This window comes from Cylas formicarius, unplaced genomic scaffold (genome assembly GCF_029955315.1).
Source record: "Cylas formicarius isolate icCylForm1 unplaced genomic scaffold, icCylForm1.1 PGA_scaffold_3__17_contigs__length_32017465, whole genome shotgun sequence".
Lineage (NCBI taxonomy): Eukaryota > Metazoa > Arthropoda > Insecta > Coleoptera > Brentidae > Cylas > Cylas formicarius.
In genome coordinates, this window is record NW_026844326.1 from 29,009,872 (window position 1) to 29,033,281 (window position 23,410).

Here is a 23,410-nt window from a genome sequence, read left to right on the forward strand (position 1 = left end):
AACCCATGGAATGTGTACCACGTGGTGTCTTGTGGTTCCCGGTTAGTCTTTGTTTTTTTTTTAACATCTCGTAGTTGCAGTGATTTGGCTTCTTTGATAATGACGTCATACGTAAGTACAACTAAAAACGTACAGGTACCACTTTCTTATTCTCATCTCAAGATTAATTTTCTGTTTTAAATTCTATTGATATAAAATAAGTAGAGCCGGAAGATTTTTTAAAATACAAGGGGTATTCACAAAATTGAGCAATACATTTGTAAGCAAAATTCGATATGCTCTTGCAATTATCAAATGCATTTAAAATATGCCTTAGAAAGACTTGTCCTAAATCTAAATTCGACAGGAACGGGGTTCCGAACAAAGAATTAGCGTGTATCCTTTTTTCTCGTAGATTTACCCATAAAATTAATGCCGGATTCAGAACTTAAACATAGAAAAAGAAACAAGAAATTTGGTTCTGAACTTCGCTATTAGTTTCTCGCATGGCACTAGATGGCGCTAGCGATGTTGTTTCTATTCTCCCAGTAAAGTTTCAAAAAATATCAAAGTATTTGTCAAAATTCGCACATTATCTGGACGTCATCAGCCTAAATTTGCGGTAGGGACATGTCTGTGTGCGAGTACATGCTTCGTGACGTGTCGGCGTCGAACTCCGACGATTCGAACCTGCGCAACGAACTGATTTGGGGTCGCAAGTACCGCAACCTGCGCGAGGCCGATAAAAGAAGACCGTTGGCGCCTTTGCGGGCTCCGGCGGACGTCCCCTTCCGCTTATGTCGCGCCCGAGCCACGAAGAAGCGTAAAAAGAAAACGAAATTACAGGGAAGCGCAGGTAAGCGACCACAGAATATAGATCGACGCTCGTTTTTCGGTCGGTTGCGTCGCCAGGCGGCAAGAAAGGCGCAAGCGACATCGAGAAACCGTCGTTGCTGGACAGAAGCATCATGTCCCAGAACGAATACATGGAATTTTTGTCGATACCGAGCCCGCGGTTCTGCGACAAGCCGGCGGTCAAAAAACCGCCGCCAAAATGCGAACTGGAACCGTGCCCGCCCAGATTGGTCAAGCTGGCTGTACCGAACAAGAGACGGGTTCGTAAGTTTTTACGTCACGCGCGCGCGCATTCACGATGGTCCTTTTACGACCGTTTCCAAGTGCAAACAACAACAACAACAACAAAACAAAAACAAACAGAAATGTCAAAGTTTGTTTATACCTTAATGCGTAAAAAAAAGATTGTGGTGTCATAGCCAACTACATTTTTAAATATTTCGATATTTCTTTATTGTTTCGATGCCAGACGAAACGAGCATTTTAAGAGGAACATTTTCAACGAAACTTTATGGATCGAATTAACGAACACTCTTTATTTAACTTTTTGTTTATTTATTTATTCAAATGTGTTACCTTGGTTAGTTAGCTTATAAACTCTAATTACTTATCTTTGTTATTTGTTATTTTCAATCAAGCCAGATAATTAACCATTAAATGTTTCTTTAAATTCTGAAGTTAACAATAGGTTTTATTCGTATATAAATAAGTAGGATTTTGTCTTTGCTATTTAAAAAATACCTAATATCTAAACTTCAAAAAAATGCAACAAGAATTTATACGGATGTTATCTTAAACCTCGAATATCTCAAAAGGTAAGTAAAATTTAAATATAACATAAATTACAAACTTACCTCGTTTTTTGTCCTAAAATTGATATCTGAATAAAAATATAGGGTGTTCCAATTGAAAATGTTAAGATTTTGTTAATTAGATTGGCCAAAACGGCACCACCTACTTGGGACATCCTGTATTAGCTGAGGCGCGTCTGTCAAACTGATCGAGTAGCGCATCATCTCCTTGGTCTGTGGTTAAATTTTCGTTGCAATACCTTAATCCGTAGCGTCACAAAACAATTTTATATGGGGCAATCAAAATATAAAAAAAAACATAACCTCAATTTCTGCCTAAACTATGCAAAATTCGAATAGGACTTTCTTAAGAAAGTGACCCTTATTTTAACCAAGGATTCAAAAAATATCGATATATACAGGGTGTTTCATTTAAAATAACATAGTTTATGTCGGAGGGGACACCCTGTATCAACAAAATTATAATATTTTAAATGTTCAGGAGAGTCCAAGAAACTTTATAGGTCGTGAACATATACAAGTTATCCTATTTTAGGGATTATTTTGTGTAGTGTAATTTCACAGATATAGAAAAATCTTAGATGGTTGATTAGGTATGATAACGAACAAGTTATTTTTCTCAATTGAAGCGACTTTAAGGTGCATCGGACGATATAAAATGACATCACTTGTGTATAACCGCGAGTTGAGTTTCTTCTTCTTTACTTATCTCGGCCAAAATCGCCACGACCGTCGGGTCGGTCGATTTCACATGTTTCGCCAATAAAAATATTGCGGTCTTTTTGATTCTCGGTATATTCCACGAAAAAAAAAAAAAGGTCTTCGCCAATTGGAAGGACTACCAGACACTATTGCCGGCCGAAATGCTCTTGAGGTACGAGCAAATACTGCACACTGACCACAATCTTGAACCCAGAGAGGCCCGGTACTACTACAAAACCCTAGACAGGTTACCAATGATGGTACCATAAATATTCGCGTGGTCCTCTTCGAACTCGGTTTCAGGCAACACCGTAAAAAAATGAAGGAAAAGAAACGCTCCGAAAAGACCAAAGAGCTGGAAAGGGGAAAACGCCCTAGCTGGACGACAACTCAAATCGACGCTCTGGCGTCGGCCGTCGTCGATTACGTCAGAGACGAGCCGCTGTTTGCTCTCAACTACAAACAAATGCTCATCTCGGATGGCGTTCTCGATGGACTAGACGCGTCCCGACTGTTGAAGAAACCGAGCAGGAAGACAGGCAACTGTTACAAGAAGACCGTCATCGAGATCGCGGATAAAATGGCGGTGTGGATCGACGCGATGACGCGTTTCGTCGACGTTCAGGCCGTCGAATCGGACGAGGACATTCCCCCACTGTCGATATCGTCGCTGTCCGAATACGAAGACGATGACGCAGAAGGGGAAGAGGAAGAAAGCGAAGAAGAATCGGAGAGTGAGATGACAAGAGAAGAATTGATGGAACGGGAGGAGGAGTTCGTGTTCAAAGAAGACGTGTGGATTGAGGAACACTTGGAAGGATTGGATTTGGAAGAGATGGTTGGCGAAGATAAACTGCCAGGTACTGGGGGGGTAGTCGGAACGACGTTATCTTCAAGTCATAAGTGGTCGCAATACTCTGCAGTGATCAAATTGTCATCCTTATGGAAACCACAATTTCAAATATATGGTTTAAGTTACAATGAAAAGATTGACGACAACAAAAACGCTAGTAATGCTATTGTTAAATGACCGCCATATGAGTTGAAATTAACGACTTTGATTGAAGAAAATGAGACTCACTCACTTAAATTGGGCCATGCTATGCAAAAAACTTCCGACCCTCAAATCGATAATATTGAGATATTTGTAAATGAAATTTTTTCTAAATAAGAAAATCTACGGCCAACGCATAAAAAACTGAATACAAAAAAACTGTAACAATAGTACAAGTACCATCTTACTTTGTAGTGTAATAAGGTATAATTTATTTTTTTTCAAAAATACCAAAAGTTTTGTGGCTTTGCAGGATTTTGCAAAATGAAAAACAGCAATAGGAAGTATCAACAAATTAGTACAATAAAGAATTTCTCTTCAGAGATTGGTTTACCATTTGGCCAGAAAGGCACTAGAGATGTGAAAGGTTGTGGACGGTCTTCCTCTTATATATTTTTTTTATATTTATTGCCTGGTGTTCATTTCCGAAATTATTTCCTAACATTATGAACGGGTCATTCTTTTGTAATTTAATCGACCTAATATGTAGGCAGTTTCTTTTCTTCCGCCTGTTTCGGTTTGTTGTCTCATTACAATATTTTTTCAATATTTGAAACGCCATAAAAATTATGGGGTATTTTGTAAAATATAAAGAATAAGATGTTTCGCTCCTTAGGAAATGTATGTTTGACTGTGCTTTAATATACATGATCCCCACTTCTTGAGACTGCCGTTTATAGAACACAATATTTGTGGGTATTCGTGGTAAAGGTAATTCTTTTCGAAGATCAAAAGTGAAGCACTCATATTCATCATTGCCTTTAGCTTTTTCAAAATCTTCTTTGCGCACTGTCCGAGCTTCATTGGTCAATTCTAAATGTTGATATTTAGAAATCTTCTAGATTCGAACTTGCTAACGTTTAGGCCATCATCCTGTTGGCTTCTTCAGAACTGAACTTAACAGATCGCGAAATTCAAATTGTATAATCTAGTGTGTCAACCAAGTGGATTGAAAGTTGAAAGAGTATGTATTGTTATTCCTCTTTTTTACGAATGGAAATTTTGAAGGTCTAGAGTCGACATTGGGTTGGAAAGATTTTGCAGAATAAAGAGGTATTAATTATTGACCACATACCCGTTCATCTAATTTTGTCATATAATGTTGGTCATCAACGTTTTATATCACGTAATTTCTTGTCCTTTGACGGTCAGCTAATAACGTCAGTTTGTTAGCTGAGCTAGAGCATGGTTTTGGTACTGAACGTGACGATCGGTTTGATGAGGAGGAGGTGTTTCTGGACGAAGAGCTGTTGGCTAAGCTCGTCCAGATACTCGCCCAAGGGCCGGAAGACTTCTTAGATAGTGAGGTCGACGCGGGGAAGATGCCGGGACTGAGGTACCGCGACATTTTGGCCAAGCTGGAGGAGTTGAGGCTCGGCGGTGAGGTGCCCAAGACGTTCCTGGAGGAGGTCGTGATGGAGTGGGCACTGAAGAACGACCCGGACAAGGTGGACCAGAAAATGATGGACAAAATCCGGGAGGTGTCGGCCATCTTGAACGATTGGGTGTCGGCGTTTCGAGGCGGGGTCGATGACGACGACGGTGCCGCGGAGGATACTGAAGGTGCAGTAGATCAAGACAAAAAAGAACGGGGAGAAGAAAAAGAGGAAGCGCCCGGCAACGTCGCCGGCGCAGAGGGCGAAGATGCAGAAGAAACTACAACGCAAGAAGCAAACGACGACACGACCGAAGATGTGACGGAAGAAACGAACCTCGGAACCATCGAAGAAGCGGCAAAAGGACCGGACCAGGAACCGATCGAGCAGGAAGATCTCGGGACCACGGAAGAGACGGAAGACGTGAAGCTGGTGGAAGGCGCGACCGACGAAGAAGTCGTTAAGAGCGTAGAAGAAGAGGAAGAACGAGATGACGACTACCGAATTTCAGAAGAAGACGATTTGTACGAGGCGGTTGCTACCGAAGAGGAGTTCGACGTTCAAACGGAAGAAGAAACGCCGAAAGTCGATGACTTGGCGGTACTGGATAAGGAACCGTCGCGGGTAACGCAGACGTTCGACTTCGTGGAAGATGTGCCGACCGTGGGCGACGACGTCCACCGCTTGCCGCCGTCGGTTCACGAAGAGACCGAGGAGGAACGGGAATCACCCCCCACGCAAAAACCAGAGATGGTGGCGCCCTCTAAAGTAGAGCCGGTAACGTCGCAAGACCGGAGGGGCGTGATCAGAGGTCATAGACCGGCGAAGGTGTACGAGCACTCCGCCGATGCGGTCTGCTGTCTGTCTCTGAAGACTTGGGCGGTTTGGTTGCTGGAAATCACCCACAACGCCCATAACTGGACCAGATGGGTAAGTTATCCGCCGATGAAATGGGCCTCCTTAACCTGGAACGTACCGAACGTTCTAGATGGGAAGCGTGATCGCCCACATCAAGGAGTTCGCGTTGACGTTGCGACGCGGAGGCGCCCTGAAGAAGTCCGAATGGCGGAGGTTCGCTAACGAAACGGAAGAGAACGTCGTCGCCTGGCGACAGTACAGCGCCCACGTCAAAGGTAAATTCCGATTGCGTAATAGTTTTATTTGTATTTATAAACATTCTCCGTTTTTCTGGTTATTTGTTTCTTTTTTTCTTATCTAGCTCCCCTTGTTTCTTATAATTTATTTTCGTTCATTTTATTTGTTCTACTTGTAGTTCCTAGTTTTTGTTTTCTGTGTCGTAATTAGTATTGGGGCTGGTCAATTGACCACTTCTTAATTGGTTAGTCAGATTCTTGCAATTGTAGAGTGTTATCTATCATTATTTAATAATATGTTCTTATAATAAATTGTTATGCGTTACACCCAGAAAGAAAAAATGATTTTAAAAAGAAAAGAGGGTCTGCTGTCGGGTGACTTCTACCAGCTAATAGAATAAAAGGGTGTAAGGTAATTTATTTTAAGTAATACTGTAAGTATTACAGGGTGCGTCCGGTATTTGAGGACATCCATATATGTGGCTGTAATTTATGGAGAACAATTTTTTTTGTTTTTTTTTTTTTCGGAGATCATCACTGGAGGACTATAAAGTAACGTAAGAAATGAAGAGACATGCAGTTATCGACGCTCGATACGCAAAAACCAACGATTTAGAAATCTCCAATTTTCTCAACTAACTAGCATCATCTAACGATGTAGAAACTATCGCGAAACGGAAAAGACATGAGGAACGTTGGGACACTACTAAAAATACCCAATTTGTTCAACAATTACAACAGATCGTCCATGAAATCCCTTCAAAGTCTCTGAGGGTCTAATCCGTCGAGTTGTCCACGAAGACGTCTCCTATAAGTCCTATGTTATGCACAGAGGACAGTTTATGTCTTCACAAACCCGGAGTTAGAGACAAGACACAAGATTGGATGGCCGAAAATTTGACGACGTCACCCCAAACTTATAGCCACCTAGCTCCCCAGATCTTAATCTTGATTATTACGTATAGGGTGCAGTTGAGCGACAGACCAATTAACATTCCCATAACACTATTTCATCGCAGAAGGATGCTATAACAGCCATGATTATATATAATGATTTCCAATAATATTTTGTTATGCTTATTTTATTATCTGCTCCTTTTCAATCCACATGCAGTCAATATTTTTGTTTTAATAAGAATAAGTACGGAATACCAGAACACGGTATTTAGCCATTCCATTTAGTTCTCAGAACAACGTGACGGCGACGTAACGCACGACATAAATATCAATTTAATTGTTTTTTTTTTAAACGATTTCACACAAAAAAACTTTCAAATAAATCTGCGGTGGTGTCTTCATGGTAATCTAAAGAAGAATCTTTAATATTTTTAGCAGACAGAGAAAATCCATTTGGAATCCAACCATCTTTAGAGCCAGCATGCAAAATAGTTATTCTTTTGCCTAGTTTTGATGGCGCGTTTTTTTTTACACTTATCAGTTTAGTCAACCCAACCCTTTTCTGGGGTATTACTTCACTTTCATCTACACTCGAGAAATTGTCAGCATCGCTTCTTTTTTTCCTGGCTGAAGTGGGATTATTCGCAATTTTCGATAGAGTAGATGTTGGAATTTTCGTCAATGTGGCCGTTATCTTCTAAAGATGCTTGCTTGCTGGCACCACGTTCAATGAGAGTCAAATAAACATTCTTTATAAGTTCCTTAGTCTCAATAGAATAGTGTTTTCTACATGTGGGCGGGAGCATCTCCTGAGATACACTAGATTCGCACATATTTTGCATAATTCGCACACGCTGTATTACAGCGAAATAAGAATGATTACTAATAAACTTAAACTAAGTAGTATACCAAACCAAAGAATATTAAACACAGGTAGGTATAAAATTATTTTTATTACGGACCACAATTTTACCTGAATTTAAATTCCGAAACTTTAGGTAATAATCTTGTTGCATTGTATGTTAATGCCAACCCTTGGTTAATCCCATTCAAAAGCAATTGGTCACTTATATCTATGAAGGAACCATACCGCTCCCTACTACTGCCCTCTCCACCTTATTCACACTTATTTTCGGGCAAATTAATGTAAATCTAATGCGAACAGAGCTGTCCCAGAGTATCGTCGACAACTTCCGCGGCCGCAGGGTAAGGTGCTGCCCCAAGTGCGTCGATGATCACCTGATCTCTAACGTGGCGACGGCGCACGAAACGTTGCGAGCTCTGACCGAGGCGATTAGCTGCGCGGAATATTGGCAACGGAGTCTGGACACTCTTGTGGAGAAAACTTCGCGTCTTGCCGGTACCGAAGCCCGCTACGATCCGGCTCGAAGGACCGTATCGTTGGAGGTCGTCCCGTCTCCCGAGCCATCCGGCTCGGCCAGTTTGGAGGCGCTTGCGGAGGAAGGAGAGTCGACAGGGGAGTCGGTTTACGAGATCGAGGCGATTTGAATAAATTAAAATGAAAAATAAACACAAAATGGCGTTTTTATTGAGTCCTCGCTTTGGAACCATAGACGGTGAATCGCCAGTCGTCGTTCAGGTGGTAATTTACAGTCAGACTGAAATCTTTACTTACGTAAGCACCGTCCGGTTCGTCGTCGGTGACGTAGAAGATGGTGGCGTCGTGTTTTTTCATAAGACTAGCGACGAGGCGGCTTGGCACCTCGCCCCGAGTTTTTGCGGACGCGGCGACCGCCGCCAGTTCTTCCAGGACGGAATTGATCATTTCCGCGTCCGGTTCGTTGTATTCTTCGTCCACCGAGGTCTACAAACGCGGACGCAAAACCCACGTAAACGTACGATTCACAAAAAAATATGTACGGACTTACCAGTAGTTCCGGTACCAACGTGGACGCGTCTTTTAAGAACTGACCGTCGGAGTCGTATCGTAAAACAGACAGAAGGGAAGAATCGATGGCCAATTCTTTTATGCGGTCCTCCAATACGCTTCCGTTAACCACTCTCACCGTTTTATTTACGAAATGAAGTCCATCCGCGTACTCGTACTGAAATGCCAAAGATATCGAGATTGGTTAGTTTAGATGTCGGTAAATGACGCACTGCAGCTTAGGCCTAGATCCACAGACCATAACAAGAAAAAACAGAAGTTGAACTGAGGTGGCTTTTACTTGATGAAAATCCATTTTTCAAAATAAATAAGAACTAAAAGTTCAGATTTTCACGAAATTTTAGTTCTTATTTATTTTGAAGAACAGAATTGTCTAACGTTTAAGGTCTATTATGATAAACTAACCACTAGGTTCTTATCAACGTAGACTTCTTCGATAACGTCGCCGCTTTTGCTCCACTCGTGGTGGCTGATTTCTGTCTCCAACCCAAGAACAGACAACACTTTTAGCAAATCCCTCAGTTGTGACGCCTTGTCGAAGTCGAGTTCGTCGTCGGGAAACAGAACTGTGGGTTTTTTCTGCGGGGAAACACTTAATTAAACAGACGACAGAGCAGGATATGGTTTCAGCAAATAATAAGTGAGATAAATAAATAAATAGTGATAGTACTGAGGATGTGGGAATAGACAGCTCAATTGTCCGAACTTCCGAAAGGGAACGGTCCAAGTCGTACACATTCTGTGAAGCTACAAACGACAGGTTGGTTTCTTCTTCTTTCGAAAATTTTTGGGCGTATTCATATATAAACTTTAGCCTGTTCTTCTCGTAACCACGTAGTAACTAAAATACCCCAAGGCCGAAATTAAAATTATGTCTTCGCAGTAGCTTAACTCACCATTGCGTGAAAATACTGAACCGAGTCTTGAATCTCCTTCTCCGTTAATGACGGAACTACCTGGTCGTTGCCGCCGGCGGAGGCTCCCGATAAAACGGTCATCGTCAGAATTAGAGATTTAGCCCAATTCATGTTGATTCCCACTCTTACGAATAGAAGATTTGTAATGGAAGCTTCTTATTCAAACTCGCTGCTAAATTATCACAGGCGTGAAGAGGTCATCGGACCCATTATGGGATTTATCTCTGTTTATAAAGTATGGAGTTAAAAATGTAGTCAAATGTTGTTTACTAACGCGCGAACTGAAAAATTATATAAGTGGGCATGATAAAGACTTGATTGGGGTTACCACTTACATGTGACCTTTCGTACAAATATATTTAAAACAATTATCGATAAATACTCTTATAACCCTACACAACTATAAGTTATTCAATATCGAATAACCTCTATAGTTTATATAAATCCGCCGTATTCTTTGTTTATTACAAAATTATGTCGAAATTTTGGATTAACGCTGTTTTGGGCATTTATTTGGCCGCGGTAATAAGAACTGCTCGTTCTATAGTAGAAAATAATAATTGCGTTTGCAGACAGTGTCGGCAAAGTCTGTATCGTCGGAAAGCAGCGAGGAAAGCAAACGCGACCCTCCGGAATCGTTGAAAGAGTTCGTCAAGATCGTCGAAAAATACAACCTAAATGTCACCCTCATCGGCTCCCAGAAAAAATACGCTCCCAAAGGATGGATTAAGGAACAGTTTGCCGTCACTCTGCATATGCCCACCAACGACGTAGACGTTTAAAGTGTTCATTTTTTTTAAACGTTCGCGTTACTTTTTATGTTTTAGGCATTCGTTACTCAGGCCACTTTAACCGACGAGAAACAAGCCAAGTACCTCGAAAAAATAAAAAAGATTACGAGAAAGGAAAAGGTGGGAGCCGTGGCGAGGGTGGTCGCAATCAAAGACGGCCGCGATGAAATTTTGAAAGACGACAGTGTCAATGAACAATACGTGAGGGAATTTAAAAGCGGCGTCTCCTAGCACAGACAATTTCTTTTCTAGCGCATTTCTTCCGCTAATTATAATTACTTTGTCGGCTATATAGGAGGCAAACGAGGTTTCCAGTTCCTGGAAAACGAAACCAACGCCGTGTTGCACAATTATTTGATTAAGGACGGGGACGTAGAGAGACAAGTCAAGGTTATTACTGGTCACGTCAAAGTACGATTTTTCTTGGGCGATGCTGTTGGATAAATAACTTTCCGATTCCATTCAGGTGAAAGTCATCGATAAGGGAGTCGATTTTCCAGAGGAAGAGTTGACGGAGGTGGATAACGTAATCCAGAAGCTTTGGATGTCGATCGACGACAACGTTCTGCTCGCCAGATTGTTGGTCCAGCATATGGATAAAAAGTTTCCTGCTAATAATCACCAAGCAATGATTGGCGTGAAAAATTTCGCGATCGGAACGGAAAAGTTTGCTAATTTTAAAGTGGCTGACAGCAATTTACTCTTATTCTCTTTGTAAAAAAAAAGTAAATAAACACTTGTTTGGAAGCCGTTTCTGTTAGTTTGCCTTATATTAAATAAGAAGAAGAGAGTTTCGGTCCCACCAATTTCATATCTGTGGTCGTCCTAACCTATATATTTTTCAAATGTTTTTTTGGTTATATTTTTCGCACGTTCTATATTTTTGGAGTGCCTTCAAGTCTTTTTGTTAATAAAATGGCCGTTAGGGCTGCAAAAAATGGTTCGCTGTACGAAAAATTGCACGTTTTTGCTAGCATAAACGAGCAGTTTAACGTCTGCTTCAAAGTAACATATAAACTCCACAATATTTCTCGTTTTCCGCAGTAACTAGTCTTGTTTTAGCAAGTAGACGTTCAGAAATTGAAGGAGTCTGCTAAATGCGACGTGCTTGTGGAGTACATCGCTAGAGAAATGCTCGTTATACCATATTACTTTGATATTATAATTGAACAGTTTCCGCGCGAGCTGCCAAGGATATTGCACGACGCTCTCACGTTCAATGATGAATACGAATTTAGTCATTCCAGACACTTGCTAAATTGCATTCTGTTGTCTAAAATCGTCCGACAGAGACGGGATTTGTCTAGGTTTAACCCAAGAGGTTCCTAACGCTTTGTAGATTATTTGCGTATTTTTCTTAGGTTTGCTTTAACGTATTTTACGTCGTATCCGGCTCCCTTCGAGACGGAAGACAAAGCGCCAGAAAAAGTTCGCAAAATTTCTTCGGGAAAGGTGCAGGTCGAATGCATCGATATCGTGGAGGCCACTTATTTCTTATTAAAAAGCAACCCCGAATTCTTCAGAGTGCGGTGGGAGTGGACTCGTTTCATCTCGGCGTTTATCAGTTCATCTAGAGATGTCCATGTTCGCTGGTAGTATTTTATATGGTCACTTTTATCCTTAACACTCACCGTTATTGTTTTATAGGTTAATGTATCAAACTCTAGCGCTTGCCTTGGGTTTTAACGAGCGCCGCCTGAAGCAACTGATCTTCAACCGAATTTCCGACGACATGAACCTAAATTTGACTTACCAGTTCCACGCAAATTCGGGTTTCTCCAAAAAAAAATGGGAAGCTCCTCCCGTCCATCCCGTTCCGCATTTGGCTCCAGGAAAACTAAGTAAAAACGCGCTCGTTCGCGTGGCCGACATTTATGTCCCGTCAGTCGGACGCGAAACAAAAGAGTTGCTAGTGGAAGTCCCCTCTACCCACCGCAATTTGCAAAAAATTGCTCTCGGACTCTTTTCCAACAGGGCGTTGTGCCTTCAAGGTGCGGTGGGGAGCGGCAAAACCTCGCTGGTGACCCACTTGGCGTTCAAGACGGGTAGAAAGTTGGGCGAAACCTTTATCAAGCTGCAGCTGGGTGATCAAACTGACAGCAAAACGCTGCTCGGCACTTATAAATGTACCGGTGCGCCCGGCGAGTTTGTGTGGCAGCCCGGAATTCTGACTCAAGTAAATTTTGTACATAAAGAAAATTCACAACGAACATTTGTTTTTTATTTAGGCGGTAACGGAGGGTCACTGGCTACTCCTCGAGGACATAGATCAAGCTAACGTGGACATAGCGTCGGTTCTCGGCAACCTACTAGAGAACCATGCCCTGACTGTGCCAGGGTACAGGGACGCCATCCCCGTCTCTCCCGGGTTCCAACTTTTCGTCACCCAAAGGTTCGTTTCTGTTTATATTTAGCAATGCATTATGTAGGTAACCTGTTACCAATCGCAATAAACAATTACATACCAAATAAACATTGGCTAGGATAAAACAAAAAGATGCAAAATTATGATATTACCCACAGACTGCCTGAACATTACATGTTACACACAATTACTAAACATGCATAATTCTTCTAGATAATTTTATTATAATTTTAACGATATCGCGATTTGAGTCTATGAAAATCACTGAAATAAGATAGCGGCTTATATATATATTATATATATATATATATATATATATATATATATATATATATATATATATATATATATATATATATATATATATATATATATATATATATATATATATATATATATATATATATATATATATATATATATATATATATATATATATATATATATATATATATATATATAATTTCACGTATTGATTCGCTTGTTGAACTCCGACTGCAATCCTGCATCCGACCGGAATCCTGCATCTGACTGGAATCCTGCAGACGTTTCGCCAAAATCTCACTTGGCATCTTCAATGCTCGCTCTCCGAAAACACTTCGCACACTTATGTTGCTATGATGTTACTGAGTTTAAGTGCGGACACGTACGAGTGACATGGACGCGCGGCCTCTGAAGATGCCAAGTGATATTTTGGCGAAACGTCAGGCGAATGATCCTACTCCAGGGTCAAACAACGAACGGATGAATACCCGGATTACCACCAATACACATAGTTCCATCCGTGAAGGACTAAAGCAAAACATATATATATATATATATATATATATATATATATATATATATATATATATATATATATATATATATATATATATATATATATATATATATATATATATATATAATTCTCTTGGGTATTCGGTCTCTCAAAAACAAATAACGTAATTCCTTTAAATATCTATTAACATTTCGATCGTGATTTCGATCTTTTTCAAAATATTCTAATTTTCTATAAGTGACATTTAAAAAAATTGATGCAATTTAACGTAGCGTTAATATATTACTTATTTAAAATAAACATAAGTTGTCAGCGAATATTTTATGCGAATTGGAATGGCATGCAAAGCAGGTACGGATGTTTTTTTTAAACAATATTGAATAATTTAATTTTGTTAGTTTAAAATTGAGTTATATATTTTGTTAAGGCGTTTAGAGTCGGGTTTGTAATTAATTTATTTTTTGGGTTTCTATACTTTCATAAAATTCTCTTTTTTTGGTGTTAGGTTCTGTTAGTAGGACTTTAACTTTTTGAAAATTAAATGTGTGTTTGGTGTTGTCACAATGGGTATGAAGAGCTGTTTTGTGTTTTTTGTTATACTTATGTCCTTTGATTCTATTTTTCAAATACTGACTTTGTCCTATATACATACTGTCATATACATATACCACATTACTTCTTTTTTCAACTGGAATTTTTGCTTTGAGTTTAGTGAAGAGATATGTTTTTCGTAAATTATAACTTTTGTGCCCTATTTGAAATTTGAAAATGGTTTGGAGTTTTTCTGATAAGTACATATAGTAGCGATATATATTTGCTTTGAGAATTTTGATGTTGGGTTTTTTAATTAAGTTATTATAAAATTTGTTGGTACGTGTACTAAAGATATTATTAATTAAGTTTTGGGATAATTATTTTCTAGAAGTGCGCGTTTTGCTTTTTCAATTGCGTCTGGTCTAGATTCTGGATCGGATAACATTATTGCTTTCTCTGACATAAAATTTAGATATGATGATTTTGTTTCCTTGGTATGGCAACACGTCATTTCATTTTGTAAGTCTAAAAAATTAATAGTATTTAGGTTTTCAATTTCAATCGTGAATTGTAATTTTTTGTGGAATTTATTGAAGGAGTTTAGTAATAAGTCTGTTTTTCCTTTTGAAACGTCAGCGCACGTGACGTCAATATTCTTCATATCTAGCCCTCGTTACTTATTCGGTTTAATATGCTCGTTAGCTCGACGTTAAAGTCAGCGTTGAACAACGGACGAATCCCGGGTTCGATCCTCGGTAGCAAAAAAAAAAAAGGTGAGTCATCACGGTTTCTTGAGGTTATGTTCGTCCGAACTTCCTACAACGGGGCCCCAGGGGCGGAGAACACAAGCATCGGTGGCGGAGCACACCCTACAAGCAATCGGGGGCGGAGCACCCCTTAGAAGGGGATTGTGTTTTGAGGTTATGTTTCATCTGAACTCTTGTTATTTATCTACTTATGATGTCGTGGACATATCGATAAAAAAACGATAAATTGAAATGAATGTTTTTAATACATTTCCTTCTAGATACTCCATAACAAGCTGTGCTACAAGCCTGTCTAAGAGTGAGCAATAATCATTACAATTGAATTATTGACAAGTTCTGACTTTTTTATGAAGAATTCGATCCAATTTTGAATTGTTTTCGTTGTGGTTTTTCAGACTTGTAACGACGTACAGCGGCCATCACAAGAAACAATCGAACACTATGGGCCTGCTGGAGAAGCACATCGTGCAGATAACCGTCGATCCTCTCCCCGACCACGAATTGAAACAGATCGTGACCGCCCGTCACCCGCAATTCGACACCATAGCGGATCGCCTCCTGAAGGTGTTTCGCTTATTTTCCGACGAAACGTCCTCCCCGGTCGCGTCTAAAGGCAGGCGCATATCGACCCGCGATTTTTTCAAGTGGTGCTCGCGCACCGCCGTCAATTTCGACGTCAAGAGCCAAGCGACCGCTCTCGGAGTGCTGCAGCACGCAATCGACGTGTTTTGTTGCTCCTATCCGAACCCCGTCGAAGCGCTCGACTTGGCCAAACAAATCAGCACTTATTTGGGGATCATTAACGAGAAGGCCGACTATTACTTCAACACGTACAAGCCCAGTCTTCAGCTTACGGCAACGGCGTTCGTCTCCGAACGGGTCTCGTTGCCCAGGGAGCACCGGGTCTTCAATAAGACCTCTAAGTTTTGTTTCACGAGACCCGCTTCGGTTTTGCTCGAACGCGTCATGTGTTGCGTCCGCCTTAAGGAGCCGGTACTGCTAGTAGGCGAGACCGGTACCGGCAAAACCTCCTCCGTACAGTATTTGGCCCAGGTCCTCGGCCAGAAGTTGGTCGTCATCAATATGAACCAGCAGTCGGACTCCACGGACCTTTTGGGCGGTTTCAAGCCCGTCGACCTGAAGCTCGTCATAGCGCCGGTACGTTTCTTTTTCGAGCCCGTCCAAAGTCGACGAAAATCCATTAAACGCAATTAAATTAGAACAAAAAAATTAATGATTTATGACAGCTAATTTTTCAAAGAAACTTGTGTAATACTATTTACGAAACTTCTGAATGCCTCCTGTTGCCTTACGAATTCGAATACTTTATTAATATTACTATCACAGGTGATTTACATACGTCGAACAAAAAGGAATAAAATAACATATACTTAAAATGCGCCCGGTACATTATAATTGAAATACAAATATTCATCAAAAGAATGAAAATGCTGATTAATCAAAAATCGTCTGACCGTTTGTTTATACATTTCAAATGGTAAATTACGAACAGTATTTGAAAGATAAATGACGAGGGCAATGTAAGAATTTCCAAGTCTCCAAAGGCATTTTTACAGTCCTCCCGATAACCAAGTCCACTAATAATTCGAATTGCTTTTGGTTCTAAGCAGCATGGCTCCATTATAAGGTCGCATATAGGAGGTGTGAATGAAAAAGTGCAAAATATGCAGTCCTTAACACAGGAGACACATTTTCCGTCAAGCGTCGAAGCTAATACAAATTTTTGGTCAGTTTCTGAGCAACAAAATCTATATGGGAGCCCCACTGAAGTTTTAGGTCAATATAGATACCACGAAATCTGGTATTTAAGTTATTAAAATTAACTGTACTTAAATTTCGCATGGAAAAAAAACCACTCTCTCCGTTTTATCACTATTTAAAACTAATTTATTTGCGCTAAAGCAGTGTTCAACCTTCAACGTGTCTTCTAATGAATCCCCAGAAACAGACACAGTGGTGTCATCATCAAAAAGTGTATAAACAGATGTCGGATCCACAAGGGGAATGTCATTTATATATATTGAAAATAGTATGGGTCCCAAAATTGAACCTTGGGGCACTCCAATGTTCACCTCACTCTTTGCTGTCACTCCAGAGCAGTTGATCACCTGGCATCTATTGCTAAGGTAAGATTGCATCAAACTAAGACTGCTATCTAAAAATTATAAGCATTTAACTTGCGAGTGCTTTAATGAAATCACAAAATTATACAGTGTTATATTGAGAATTCTGGAATGCATCTGTAATGTCTGAAACTAAATTGAGAATGCCTGAAAAAGTATTTTTATTTCTTCTAAAACCAAACTGATTATTATTAAAAATGCCATTAATTTCAAAATATTGAACTAATTGTTTGGCTATACATTTCTCTACAATTTTTGAAACAATTGGAAGTAGGTTGATAATTTTCAACGACATCAGGGTTACCTTCTTTAAAAACTGGGATTATTAGAGCTTTTTTTAAAATGTCTGGAAAAGTGTTGGCTCGAATTACTTAAGTTTATAAGTTTTGTGAGAGGCAGTAATATTTAATTCTGTCAAAAACGCACTAAAACCTTATATTTCTTATTACATCAACCTGAAGTCATGGCTAACTGGGACCGATTTTTTATGTCAAATATCGAGAAGGGATATTCGAGATTTCTTTAAGAATAAAACATAAATAAAAGTTAACTATACCAATTTCCATGGAGTTCTAATGCAGGGTGCTCGACATATCGCGGTCGCCTTGCTTAAGCATTACTCCTGTAGAACGTTTGTTTATGGCTCAATTGTGATAATTCTTTTTTGCTGGATAGATCGTAGTACAGAGAAATGAAACTGCTTTTTCATATCGTTTGACTAATATCATGGCTAACTGGCAGTTTTTCGAAGCGGAAAATCGAGAAGTAGTTTTAGAGATTTGTTCAAATTAAAAATGACCACCGATTCGCGTTCAGGACTACCTAAAAGTTGTTAATGTTTTAAAAAAATAAATATTGTAAGCCTTGTAAATAACGATTATTTTGTATGTGATTTTAAGATCTTGCAGATTTTAATTATACAAATTTTTAAAATAATGATAAAAAAGACTTTTTACCATTAATAAATGTCAGCATTCGAAAGATGTAAACAAAATTAAAATATAAATTAGCCAGCAAATTTGACTGGACTGACAAAGGAAACAGTATGGCGACGTCAATCAATTATTAATATTTCTGCTATTTTCATTATTAGATGAGAATCAAAAATCCTTTTTAATAAAAAAAAAATCAGCGTTGTAAAGACTGTTTAGTTCGTATCTAATCCTCTCTGATCTCTAAATTGTGAGTCTTGAATAAAAATTCGTTGACACTTCATTCTTAAAGAAATCCCTAATAGGTTTTAGTGCGTTTTTGAGAGATCTATCAAAGATTTTAGAACGATGTACAGCCTTAAGCTGGCCCAAACGATATTTCAAACATTATAAAAATTGGTATAATTAGGTTCTAAGTACTCCTGAATAAGAATTGGTTGCCAATTTGTTATTTAAAAAATCCCTAATAGTACTTCTCTCTTCTCTTTCGTGTGTTAAATAGTCTCAATTGGCAATGACTTTAAGTTGAAGCAATAAGAAAAACAAGGTTTTAGTGCATTTTTCAGAGACCTTTCCAGCAAAAAAAAAAATCAAAATCGAACCATAAACAAAAATTTTACAAGGGCGTACAGATTTTAAGCATATACATTTGGTTTTAATATTACTTTTAAAACTAAATCACGAAAAACTCAAAAATCTGGAATCTACAAGTTTCAATGTCGATCATGACCCAAAATTTATATAAAATTTATAACATAAACTGGCTTATAAAAATAAAAATGTACAAGTATGACGATAATTTTGATATTTTACATATCAATCAAAAAGAAAAAACTGAATTTGTTGGAAGGTATGGAGATTACGAAAGTGAGGTATTCGAATGTATTCCTTAAGGACCATTTGGATTTAAATGGGTCTCCGTTGTTAAATTTGTTGTGGTGTCGGAATATTATCATATCTTGCCATTTGAACAGCTGTCATAAATCTGGTCATTTTTTCTTCTAATTTAATCGTGTCAGTAGTTGTCGTAACGCGGTTCGGCGTACCCCGTCCCAAGCCACGCCCATTTTTCGTTTCAGATCCGGCAAGAGTTCGAGGAGGTATTCCGCGATTATTTCAACGTCGCGCCTAACAAGCAGTACCTGTCCAACGTAGCTCAATGCTTCAACAAGCAACGGTACTCGGACCTGGTGAAGCTGATGTTCAAGAGCACGAACGCGGCATTGCGTCGTCTCACTACGGAAACGGAAACGGAAACGGCCAAACCGCAAAGCGACGTCTTCCGCGAGCGTTGGCAGAGTATCAGGGACAAACTCTCCGCGATCGACGCTCAACTGAAGCAAAAGAACGCGATGGCTTTCGCGTTCGTCGAAGGCGGTCTGGTCAAGGCCGTACGCGAAGGCTATTGGATATTACTGGACGAGATCAATTTGGCGAACGCCGAAACCTTGGACTGCCTTTCCGGCCTGCTCGAGGACGCGGACGGCACGTTTTGCCTCCTGGAGCGCGGCGACAAGGTTCCGATTCCTCGACATCCCGGCTTTACCATGTTCGCTTGCATGAACCCGTCCACTGACGTGGGCAAACGCGATTTACCGCCCGGACTGAGGAACCGTTTCGCCGAGTTCTACGTCGACGAGCTCGTGTCCAAGTCGGATCTGCTGTTGCTGGTGCGCAGTTATCTGGAAGCGATGTCGCTGAAGGACAAGGACGTCGAGAATATCGTCGCGTTTTACACGAGGATCAGGCAGGAGGTGGCGACCACCCTGACGGACGGTTTGGGACACAGGCCGCATTTCTCGCTGAGGTCTTTGTGTCGCGCGTTGACCGTCGCATCGCGCAACCCCTGCGGCGCGTTCCGGAAGAGCCTCCACGAGGCTTTTTGTTTGAGTTTTTTGACGCAGCTCGACTCGGCGTCCTACGAAATCGTCGAAGCGTTGGTCTTTAGGTATTTGGTGGGGGATAAAAACAAAGCCGCGTTGGGACAACCGATCCCCAAACCGGACGGCAAGGAGTGTTTGCAATTCGAAGGGTACTGGGTGGAGGTGGGTACCGAGGAACCCCGTCCGCCATCCGACTACATCCTCACGCGTTCGGTGAGACGGAACTTGAGGGATCTCGTGCGCGTGGTATCCGTAGGGAAACTTCCCGTACTCTTACAGGTGAGCCCGCCTCCCGCACTTCTCCGCATTATCGACCTTTTCGAATCCATCGTAGGGCGACACTTCTGTGGGAAAAACGAGTCTCGTCACATATTTGGCGGCCGCGAGCGGAAACAAGTGCGTCCGCATTAACAATCACGAGCACACCGACCTGCAGGAGTACGTCGGTTCGTACGTCGCCGACCCACAGGGTAAACTCGTGTTCCGCGAGGGCGTCTTGGTCGAGGCGATGCGCAAAGGGCACTGGATCATTTTGGACGAGCTGAACCTGGCCCCGACGGACGTCCTCGAAGCCCTCAATCGCGTCCTCGACGATAACCGGGAGTTGTTCATCCCGGAGACGCAGGAAACGGTCCGCGCGCACCCCGGTTTCACGGTTTTCGCCACTCAGAATCCTCCGGGCGCGTACGGCGGCCGGAAGATGTTGTCCCGCGCGTTCCGTAACCGTTTCGTCGAGCTTCATTTCGGGGAAATCCCGGCGGACGAGCTCGAACACATCCTGCAGAAACGGTGCCAGATGGCGCAGAGCTACGCGAAGAAGATGATCGCGTGCATGAGCGACCTGCAACGTCGCAGGAGGGAGTCGGCCGCTTTTGCCGGCAAGCAGGGTTTCATCACTCTAAGGGATTTGTTCAGGTGGGGCGAGAGGTACAGGTTGGCGCCGAACCAAGAGGGTCTCTACGATTGGGACCAGCACATGGTCGACGAGGGATACCTGGTGCTCGCCGGGAAGGTCAGGAAGGAGAACGAGAAGAGGGAGATCGTGGACGTGTTGCAGAAACATTGGAAACGGGACGTGGTGCTGGAGAATTTGTTTACGCGTGAGTATATATAATTATAAATTTTGGTTATTGGTACATTTCTGCAATGCCAGGGGTAAAATGGACAGTTTAAAATTTCAAAAAAAAAGCTATTCCTTATTATTATTACCGAACGAGAGCTTCCGAAAATATTATAAATACCGATAGTTTTTTTTTATCTATAGAAAAATAGTTACTAATCAGAAACGTTTTTTTTTATTAAATACTTTTTAATAAATAATTATAATTATTATATACCGGGTGACACAAGAAAGTGGGAACGCTCTATAACTTTTAAACGGCTCGAGATAGCGATTTGAAATTTTGAAGGGTTAATATAGACCGAATGTCCATTTTTTCGACGATATGTACTCAATGGTTGCACTGCCGTTTTGAGCGGAAACGACAGTAATTTTTTTTGCATTTTTGGATTCGTAGGATAGGGCAGTTTTTTTTTGTTTTTTTAAATTTCAAAATTATTTAATTTTTGAAAATCGTGTTCAGCTGTCTGTGACCATCATAAAAATTGTAAATGAAACTTTTCTTTACTTGTCATTTAATGTAATGAACTATTATTTTTTTAGGATAACCTAGTTTTTTCAAATAGCACCCTAGTGGGAACAAAAACTTTTTTTTGCAAGATTTTGACATCAACATTTTCAAAATCCATTAAAAACTAAGCTCATAGGAAGGAAAAAACCAAATAAGTAATAGTATAATATGCAACAAGTGCGGTAAACGGCATTTGATAATAAACGAGTGAGTCAAAAAGTTCACCGAACGTGTTGCATACTATACTTTTTCTACGACCGTTAGTTTTTGCGTACATTTTCGCAAAAAAAATACATTCACTGACATGACCGTCAAAATTGACAAACGTCAAAATTCAAGGCGTGGGAAATATCTCCGAAAACATCCGATTGATCCCGAACCCGTGCGGTAAAATCCCGGAAATGTCCGAAGTGGCTCGGATCCGCGGGAAACGTAACTGACGTGGTAAAGTGCCGCTTCCCGCACGCTAGATCGGAGTGTAATTAGGTATTTATACATTTTTATAAAAACGAAATATTACTTAGGCGGCTTTGCGTCTATTCATCAAGTCGGCGCGATTGAAAATTCTGACAGTTTGTACATTTTGATCTGAATATCGATTTTGTCGTGTTATCGATTTGGATTATCATTGAACACAATAATCAATTTTAATATATTTCTGATATACGTGGAATGCAGAAAAAACTCTCGACAGGCCGAACGTCGCGTTCCTGCGCAATTCTCTCGTTAGAAAGCTTTAATTGAAAATGAGAAATCCACAAAATAATCGACATGATAATTTTATTATAAGTTGTGTGGCGTCAACCTAAATCCAGCTGAGACCCTAAAAGTGGCATTAGAATTAGACATCTCAAGAGAATCTTACGAGGAGAATTTTAAAATAATGTCATTCTTTTAAATATTACCTTCATCAACATCTTTATGAAGTTGACTTTGCAAGAAGACTTCGACATTGTAATTGGCTGTTAGATAAACATGACGAGAATAATAACCGACAGAACGACAGATACTGGTCTTTAAATAATCAAAGAATTATTCGTCCCGGACAGTTTCGAGAATGGTTCGGATTCAATGTTTGGGCAGGAGTGATAGGAAGGCGAATTATTGGACCTGTTCTTTTTTATGGTGCCTGAACTGGTGCACGATATTTACAATTTCTAACAAATGAAAATGAAGCCTCGTTAGATGATTTACCTCTTGTCGTGACATTAAATATGTATTTTCAGCAGGATGGGGTGCATCTCCATAATTTTAGAGATGTCACAGAACACCTATGTGATGTTTCTGGGGATAGACTAATTTAAACAAACGGTCCAGTCAATTGGCCCCCACGGTCACCGGACTTGACACCGTCAGATTTTTTGGTTAGGGGGCACGTGAAAGACCGTGTTTATGTAATTCCAATGTTCGACCTATAAGAATTACAGCAGATAATATCTGCTGCATTTGATAGTATAATCCCAGAAATGTTAGGAAAGTTTCCAGCTAATTTCTAGAGCCAGAGAATGTCGTACACAAGGAGGACATGTTGAAAACATTTTCACATCTTAAAATAAATTGTTTATTAAGCAAATATCTATCGCATTTATTTAATTCCAATAAATATAAAACTCCACTTCCAAAATAAATGAATGTGGTGTTTTGTATCAATGTAAAACTTGTCTTACAGTAAACACACGTTAATATACCACTTTCAAATCGATTCTACCGACATGTTGAGGTTTTATTTTCTGATTTTCAAAATATTATGTTGAATTATTCCAAAAAGTGACAGATTTGAAAAAAAAAATCCTATTGTCTTGTTCTTCTGAGTTTCCGGTAAAAAATGCTTGTAGCTTAAGATGTACATACAAATACATACAATACTTACGTTAGTGTTTGACTGTATCCCCGTATTCCAAACGCATATCAACTTTTTACCATAATAAAACACAAAAAAATTACAATCGTTGAATCCCAGAAGAAACTGTCTCTTGAATTTTTTTTA

General features: G+C 40.2%; 4 protein-coding genes across 4 annotated transcripts in view; 3 read left to right on the forward strand and 1 right to left on the reverse strand.

The window, feature by feature from the left end:
- The first annotated feature begins 566 nt into the window (after nt 1-566).
- Nucleotides 567-8,488, forward strand: LOC132699779 (uncharacterized). The gene is made up of 7 exons (XM_060666665.1): nt 567-835; nt 892-1,094; nt 2,465-2,595; nt 2,652-3,208; nt 4,576-5,708; nt 5,767-5,911; nt 7,935-8,488. The coding sequence occupies exons 1-7, from the start codon at nt 610-612 to the stop codon at nt 8,276-8,278; spliced, it is 2,739 nt and encodes a 912-aa protein (XP_060522648.1). The 5' UTR covers nt 567-609; the 3' UTR covers nt 8,279-8,488.
- LOC132699780 (uncharacterized) lies at nt 8,316-9,751 on the reverse strand. Its single transcript, XM_060666666.1, has 5 exons — nt 9,575-9,751; nt 9,349-9,519; nt 9,084-9,257; nt 8,659-8,835; nt 8,316-8,594 (listed from the first exon to the last, which is right to left on the reverse strand). The coding sequence occupies exons 1-5, from the start codon at nt 9,704-9,706 to the stop codon at nt 8,316-8,318; spliced, it is 933 nt and encodes a 310-aa protein (XP_060522649.1). The 5' UTR covers nt 9,707-9,751.
- A 222-nt stretch (nt 9,752-9,973) lies between these two features.
- Nucleotides 9,974-11,131, forward strand: LOC132699781 (uncharacterized). Its single transcript, XM_060666667.1, has 5 exons — nt 9,974-10,117; nt 10,168-10,365; nt 10,423-10,587; nt 10,639-10,797; nt 10,853-11,131. The coding sequence occupies exons 1-5, from the start codon at nt 10,070-10,072 to the stop codon at nt 11,102-11,104; spliced, it is 822 nt and encodes a 273-aa protein (XP_060522650.1). The 5' UTR covers nt 9,974-10,069; the 3' UTR covers nt 11,105-11,131.
- Nucleotides 11,132-11,231: 100 nt separating this feature from the next.
- LOC132700048 (midasin) overlaps nt 11,232-23,410 on the forward strand; it is a 46,563-nt gene continuing 34,384 nt past the window's right edge. The window contains exons 1-8 of the mRNA XM_060667135.1: nt 11,232-11,391; nt 11,449-11,693; nt 11,748-11,978; nt 12,034-12,562; nt 12,615-12,778; nt 15,229-15,991; nt 18,989-20,071; nt 20,127-20,892. Coding sequence (XP_060523118.1) covers nt 11,302-11,391; nt 11,449-11,693; nt 11,748-11,978; nt 12,034-12,562; nt 12,615-12,778; nt 15,229-15,991; nt 18,989-20,071; nt 20,127-20,892 — 3,871 coding nt within the window. The 5' untranslated portion in view covers nt 11,232-11,301. The remainder of the gene's footprint in view (nt 11,392-11,448; nt 11,694-11,747; nt 11,979-12,033; nt 12,563-12,614; nt 12,779-15,228; nt 15,992-18,988; nt 20,072-20,126; nt 20,893-23,410) is intronic.